This window comes from Triticum urartu, chromosome 1 (assembly GCF_003073215.2).
Source record: "Triticum urartu cultivar G1812 chromosome 1, Tu2.1, whole genome shotgun sequence".
Taxonomy (NCBI): Eukaryota; Viridiplantae; Streptophyta; class Magnoliopsida; order Poales; family Poaceae; genus Triticum; species Triticum urartu.
Genome location: NC_053022.1, coordinates 361016160 through 361024008, shown reverse-complemented (window position 1 = coordinate 361024008; position 7849 = coordinate 361016160). Strand labels below are relative to the sequence as shown.

The 7849-nt window shown below is 41.4% G+C and overlaps 1 protein-coding gene across 1 annotated transcript; it reads left to right on the top strand.

The window, feature by feature from the left end:
* Positions 1–1019: 1019 nt before the first annotated feature.
* On the top strand, positions 1020–4406 carry LOC125533607. The gene is made up of 7 exons (XM_048696994.1): positions 1020–1363; positions 1660–1932; positions 2661–2841; positions 2932–3151; positions 3456–3589; positions 3672–3710; positions 3809–4406. Exons 1-7 carry the CDS (start codon positions 1122–1124, stop codon positions 3875–3877), a joined length of 1158 nt encoding a protein of 385 aa, XP_048552951.1. The 5' UTR covers positions 1020–1121; the 3' UTR covers positions 3878–4406.
* Positions 4407–7849: the final 3443 nt, after the last annotated feature.

The following is a 7849-nucleotide window of genomic DNA, read 5'->3' as shown; positions in this document are numbered from 1 at the left end:
GGTAATGATAGGAACGGTGGTCTTCCTTCTGCCTTTTGTGTATTCTGCAGGCAAGAGAAACTAAAGGAGGCGAGCTGCTCTCAGCATTAATCAACTGAGGCTATACCTGGGTGGATGTGCCTGTGCTCCATTCTTAATCTCAACAGCTATCGGTGAGCCACCCCTTTCGTCTTTTCCAGCTTCTCTATGACACTGGCACCTATCTCCAACATGAGTTTAGTTTTTGATTTGTAAGTTCCACCATATGGAAGTCAACATGTTGGCAGGTCCCAACCTCATAGCCTGCTGTTAGCGCATGAAGCTAAATGAGACGAATCCGGAATGCTCTCATGTATCAGGTTAGTCCAGATCAGAACCCCCACCCAAAAAATCTAAACTTTAATTCTAACACATGCACCTGTCATTCTGAATCTTAACTGCATTGGGTCAACTCATGTAATTCATGAAATTCTTACAGATCCCATTTGGACTTGATGTATATTTTTGTTCCTGCAGACCTAATTTAGAGCTGAGGTGGCTATTTTCTTTCACATGATTATCTGAGCATTTCAACGAAGTATGCAGAGGGAAGACACCTGATTGCTAGATATATCTAAACATGGAATTATGTTCGTCAGCTTATATATATGTACTATCATGTATTTCTCTTTTTTGTTGTGCTCAGATAATCATCTCAAGTCATTTGACACATTGATTAAATTTCCATATGTTGTCTCAGTATTAAACCTAACATAACCAAAGTTACCAGCTTGTGCTTTTTTTATTAAATACAAACATTTCTACCTCTATTCATATTTCTTCTAATAGTGAACTTATATGATTAGCTAATAATGTATACATACATGTACATCTATTCTTGATATTGTATTTGAATTATATTTATTAATATTTAATTCATATTGCTTGCACTATGAATACCGCAGCAACGCGCGGGGTATTATCTAGTTTAGAGAAAAAGATGGCGGGGCCACGGGAGACAAGTATTTAAGCAAACGTGACGCGCCCCGCCAACTAAACGAGGGTTCCATCGCTCGAACGCGGGACGTTTTCCTTGCACTTCTCTTTTTTTCCTCCTCTCTCGCCTTCCAACGAAACCCTAATCCTCGTCCCCGTCGTCTCCCATGCCGCCCTCTGGAAGTCGCGGACACGGACGCGGACGCCACGGCCGGCCCAGCCTACCTGCGGAGCAGCGTCAGGATCAATTTGCCCGGGACGGCGCACCACAGACCCGTGCCATGGGCAGGCCGTTATGGGGAGTCTCTGCGTCTGGCCGCGCCGGCCACGCCTGCGGCAGCGCCGACCATGGCCTCTACCGCCCTGGCCGCTCCGAAGGACGCTCCCGCCGTCGGCTGGGCTCTGCACCGTATGTCTACTCGCTTCGTCACTCGTTTTCTACTTCTGATCTAGCAGACTGTCTGACAGAAAAGGCGCGGATTGAATTGTTTGTTTGTCGATTGCTTGGGGGTTGCGCTAGTGAGGGATGGTTCTAGTTTATCTGCATCCCTATGAATTTCACTTGAATTTCTGTATGGTAGATTGCAAGTTGCTTGCTGGTGGCATCCATCAACCTTTTTCTTTTCAGAAAGCAAAACAAACTTAAATAAGATATTGATCTTGCTTCTACTTATTGACCCTGCTCAATTGTTCCACTTAATTCAGGTGTCAGGAACATGGACCTGCACAGTTGCGACGAGAACCATCTGTCTCGCACTTAAATAAGTTGCTGAGCACTACAACATTTATGGAATCCTCGACTCTTGGGTCGCCAATTCTGGCTCGGACACCTACTGATTGGCCGATGACCTTCTATATCAGAATTGATCGCAGGGGGTCTTTCCATACATATCCTCATGTGGGTGGGCCATTTAGGAAATTGCAAGAAGTTCACGATGCTATTGAACGCTATCTTGAGGACCGCCGGCATCCAACAATGTGAAGTTTCTCAGCTCCCAACTTTGTTATGGATTTTTCATTATTTACTTTCAAGTGTGTTGTGTGCACACTTGCAGCTTATTATTATATCCTAACATGGTTACACAGTACATGCTTTTATGGTGTATATAGGCAACAAAACCTAATCAAAATTTGTACAACACTGATCAGGAAAAGACTGCATGTCCCTAAGCTAGACTAGAAAACTGACAAGTTTGAAAAGGTTACTTGCTTGTGTTTTTTAATTCCTGTTCTGAAACCACTTAAGTAACTTCTATATGTAAGAGAGTTGTTAAAATTAATAGAGCATAAATCATAAGCCTGTCTCAAAATTAACAAAGTAAATGTAGATGGTAACTCTGCTGCCCCATGCACTAAATATTGTTGTAGCGAGACCAAACAAGTTCTGTTAATCGTTCAAACAGTACAATAAGAGCACACTGAGTTGTGAATCTTAATGAAAGATGGATACCTATTTTTAAGAGTTATATGCATTTTGGGAACTTATAGCTGTAAGCACATCAATTTTGCTTTTGATTGCTACCTTGAGCTGTGTTAGAAGCAACTTGGTAGCTGTTTGGCCCCTATCCATGAAACTGATTCACCCTAACCATGCGTTGGGCTGGTTCATTAGCAAAGTCCTTTATTATCAGTTTATCACTTTGTATTATCCCCCCTTGTGAGAAAGTACAATCTACTAACTGTATAAATGCTCTGATCTGAATTAGGTTCAAGGAGCAGGATGGGGTTTCTCTAATGGACATTGCTATACGAGAGGCTATGTACTGGCCTGATGGCAGTAGGAGGAACGGCCCAAAATCACAAAAGATCGAAGAAAGCCATAGTGAAATGCGTTTATTAGTTCAAGCTTTAGTGGACAAGTATAATGATGATCACAACCGTTTTGGGGTTAGCTTGCTCTCCCTCCCAACCTCACTCTCTGTCCTACTACAGATTATCATGTCACAGTTGCTGATCTGACCGATGGTGTTATTTTAGGATCTAGCACATGAACTGAAAGATGTTATGAAGTACCAATATATCTCCGAGGGCCAGGGGTACTATCATTTCAATTTCACTACGAAGACTAAAAGAGCTGATGCTTTTGGATGTGGCGCCAACAATCTATTCTTTGTCGAAGTCGAAGTCAAATTTGTGAATGAAGAAGATGAAAAATTGGTTGTCAGCTGTTTCTGTATGGTTAAACCTAATGATAATGGTATGATATACTTCCATCTTAATTGATATTGTTAAAATACATTTTCTGGCCACAGTCCTGGAAGATATACGTGCAAATGTGTTTCTGGTTGTGGTATATCATCTTTAATGTATTTACCTCTTCGTTTTCTGCTTGTATCATGTTATCTTTCATCTCATCCATTATCCTTGAGCTTCACATTTGCAATATCTTAAACTGGTTCATGCACAGTTTTTTTTACCTTCAACTATCTATTATTATTGTTTTTGTTCCTGGTTGGTTATTTGGCAGTTAAACGATTCCCCCTCTTTTGTAACTTATAAAGGCCACTGCTATGGTTGTGTAAATAATGGAAGTATTCGTATGAAGCACCCCAACAATGCTGCTGCATACACTGCTGGTCACTTGGAATTGCCATCTGGATGTTGTAGTGGAGACTGGATCGACTACGATGAGGATGTATGGTGTTTTATTTCCTGGTGAGCATTAAATTCTTTTGGTGCCGTGTCATTAATTTTTAGCCTTTTCCCTTATTTTACAGGAGAAAGCTGAGGAGGATAACATACGATATATGTTCAAGGTAGTGGTATATCATGTGCCGTATAGTACGTTTATAGTAACATGATGTTGGTTACTTGATTCATTGTTAATCCTTGCCTGTGCATTTTTTTTCTTCAGGGCATGGATGATCCAGAGTTCCTGAAGGAATTCTTAACACTCCCGCCTGGTGCAACACCTATTGTGTAAATGGTGGAAGACTAGGGAGGGAGCTGGAGTGGGATATAAACGGCTGTGTATATTTGACGAAACCTTTTAATGTTAATATTTCAATTCTGGAGGCATCCTAGTCTTTCAATTCTGGAGGCATCCTAGTCTTTCAATTCTGGAGGCATCCTAGTCTTTCAATTCTGGAGGCATCCTAGAGAGTGGTATTGAGAGAAACCATTTGGTTTAAGATGGGCCTATTTATAAAAAAGTTGTTATACTTGAATAAGTTGCTTCTGTTTTCATATTTGACATACATATATACTCCCTCCGTTCCTAAATATAAGTCTTTTTAGAGATCCCACTATAAAGACTACATTCAGATGTATATAGACGCCTTTTAGAGTATATAGGTTCACTCATTTTGCTCCGTATGTAAGTCTATAGTGGAATTTCTTAAAAGACTTGTATTTAGGAATGGAGGGAGTATATGCTTTGCTTGTTAGATTATGTTTGCCTATGTAACAAAAAGAAAATTTCATTTATCGGAAGTCTGTATGCATTGTACTTATGATTTGAGTGTTTTACAGTACAAGTGGGAGTGGGATGTTCTATATGCAATTTAACTTGTCTCTCTAGTCCATTAGCTTTCCCACTTTCCCTCCTGTAAGCCGCTGCACACCTGAGCGGTCTAATGTTTGTTAGCTCTTCCCAAGCATGTCTAGCTAAGACCAACATTTTCTTTGCACATAGTCACTGAAGCAGTTTGCCACAATTAGCAGCCGGACTTGTACAGTAATAATTGAGATAAAAATATGAACATGAGATGACTTTTCTTCCAGGCTCCAGCTTTAGGTACCATTGGTGATACGTGGACCAACGTTAAATGATGAGGGTGAAAAAGTCATTAATTAATTATCATAAGTTTGCAGAACTTGTCATCCAAATCAACAAAAAATATTGTTGCCAGGCGATTCAGGATCGGTTAAAGGTATTACTAATAATTTGCAAAAAATCGAACCCAAGAAATGCAAAAGAAGGATTTCTGCATTTTGGACTTCTACCTTTGGCTCAGAGCACAAATAAAGGCATCGATTGTTGGTTAAGGCTGCCTGTAATGAAAGTATCGTAGCTAGTATCATGTATGCCAACTAGACAATTTTGATGAGATGACATAGAATTAAATGAAGATAAAGAGGGATGGATATCATATCATGATACCATATCATAATAAATCATAATAAATGTTATCTCATGCATGACGATAAATAATGTCATCTAAGATACTAGTATACGATACTATGTATTATGGAGGTACTAGTATACGATACTATGCATTATGAAGTACTAACTTATGATACTACCCACTACGAGCGGCCGGCTTATGGGTTGCAACAGTATAGGGTCATTAATGCCAGAGACGAAATTAACCAGGTTAACATTTTTCGCATTTCAATGGTATCATCTGATTCTTTCATGACATCTCCACTAGCATCATGAATGCTTGCTTCTCTGGAGGAAAATTGAAGTGAATAAGGTCTTGCAATACACGGGCTTTTATGGTAAACTCAATCTCCAGTTGGCGTTGCATCTAAGCTCCCTTTTATTGCTCCTGCAGCTTGATAAACCATTTAGATATATTAAAACTGAGCACCCTTCCAGCCCTCTCAGGCCATTAGTATTTCTAGCCGTTCGATTTCATGTGCTAAACGTTCCTGGCCGTTAGATCTTCTGTCAACATGATTTTTTTCGCGAGGTGGGCTGGCTGTCCTAAAGGCAGCTATTCCCGTAGCTTTTTTGGCCCACTGTGGTTAACTGGGCTGATATTTGGTTTTCTGGCCCATATCTTCGCCTCGACTCCTGATGCCAATCTATCTGCCTCGACTCCTCCTCGCCCCACCTCAAAAAGAAAAGAAAAAAATTCCTCCTCTCCCCGACCTCTTCTCTTCTGTCCGCCTGCAGGACTTGCGCCCGCACGCGCTTGACCGCCGGCGGGTGAAGGAGTCGGGGCCGGATCCGGCGGCTTGTCGCCGCGCTTATGGATCCAAACCGCATCCATCGCAACTGGGTGGTGCCTGCGGCCCCATCTCGATTCCCGCCGCTGTCACCGACCCAGGCCTCCGGTCTCGACCTCAATTCCTTCCTGTTCCTCCCTATCAAGCAGGTCATCGCCTCCTGTGGCATCGTCTATCATATCTAGCCATATCGTCCGCCGGCGGTGCCACCAGATTCAGCGTCCACATGTGCGGTGCGATTGCCGTCCTAGATGGCTTCCGCACATCCATGCCTTGCCTACAGGTACAACCAGCCTTTCCCCATTCGCAATATGCCTAGGCTAGAGATGGAGGCCCCATGTGAGAATCACCCAAGACATTGCTATGGTTATGGTAGATACACTGGATTTAATATGTGAGTTCCATAATATACATATTTTTTCTACTTGTCCTAGGTATTCCAAATAAATTCAGAATTCTCTTATTTATTATATGTATGGTTTAATTGCTTTTCGAAGTGCACATTGTTGGTGATGCGTTTTTAATTGAATTCTTCTCTTTTAGACTTTTACTGGATTGAGCAGAACAAAAAAGAATAGACGTTTTTGTTTAGTTTATTTATAACAGAAAAAGGAACTTGGAAGGCGATTCAGTTTTGTCATAGGAATTGATGCTAAGTATCTTGTGCATTTAACTCTGAGGGGAAACTGCACCCATACAAATTCAAGAATCAATTATCTAACCAGGTTTACTAAACATCTATGCATTTCTCTTATTTATTTTGCATATTCATTACTATTTTGTGATTTGGTTGTGATAACCAACGGGAGGAAGAAGATCGCCTCCAGCATGCTGAGACCTCAAGGCAACTCAAGAGCAGATCGCCAATGGAAGCTACACCATCCTGCTCCAGCCGGATCTGGACGCCGGCGCGCCATGATTCACCAAGGGCACCGTCGTGAGGTTCGCCGTCTATTTGCCGACCGTCTTGTGTCCGTTTGCCGGTTGCCCATGGGGACGGCAGTGTCGGCTCATTTTGGTGGTGCTTATTGTTGGCAGGTTCGTGCAGCACACTGGAGGTTCGGGAGCGCGTGATGACCATCATGTCCAAGATACTGCAGCTCGAGGACACCATAGCCGTCCAGAGCAATGATATCTTGGATTGAAATCTGTAAGTGGAGGATACATTGTAACCTGTCAAATAATGTGTACATGTTGAGGGAGTAACAATAGCAGAATGTTGACATGTCTGTGTTTGGGATTGTAGGCAGAAGGCCACGATAGGAAACCGGTTAACTCCGTGGAAGGTACAATACTGCCGATTTCATTTCTGAATGTTGCGTTGCAGTCACAATATCTTAGAAAAAAAATCTTCGGCAATGCTTATCTGTAGCTGAAAATCCTCTTCTGGTTATGCAGTACATCCTCTCCTCCTCTGATGTTGATGTGAAATCTCCTTCTGCAAGGTAACTAGACAATCCATTCCTACAAATTTGCAAGCTTTGTTTCTCTCAAGTCTTCCACTCAACCCCAGACAATATTTCATTGAATCTGTGAATTTTCTCCTGAACTGACAGATGCAGTTACAGGTCAAAACATTGTGATATGAGGTAATGGAAATATTTATGGAGGAAATTTACTTTTAAACATCGTATAGGTTATCTTTATCTAAATCATGTGGTCCTTTTTCAGTTATGAGTTGCAGTAGTACTACATGAAGATTATAAATTAGGTATGATTGTTTTTGCTTTCTAATTCATGAGTACAAGCGTACAAATTCAGTATCTATTTTCACCATGTCATGGCACGGCAACCGTGGGGCAAATATGATTGAACCTTATAAGCTGGCCTCAAGAACATAAACACTGGTTCCATTTTATTTTCCTGGACCTCATAAATACTCATTTTGCTTATAACAGTTCCGAGGTATGACAAAAAGATTAAGCAGAAAGCAATGCTTGCTACAGATTTCTGTAACTGTCTTTCTTTAGAACGTCTAGCCCTTTGTATATATTTCCTA

Coding starts and splice junctions, on each gene's coding strand:
- LOC125533607 (XM_048696994.1), top strand. CDS start 1,122: ATGCCGCCCTCTGGAAGTCGCGGACACGGACGCGGACGCCACGGCCGG. Junction 1,364..1,659: donor CGTCGGCTGGGCTCTGCACC/GTATGTCTACTC, acceptor CACTTAATTCAG/GTGTCAGGAACATGGACCTG. Junction 3,590..3,671: donor GGATCGACTACGATGAGGAT/GTATGGTGTTTT, acceptor CTTATTTTACAG/GAGAAAGCTGAGGAGGATAA.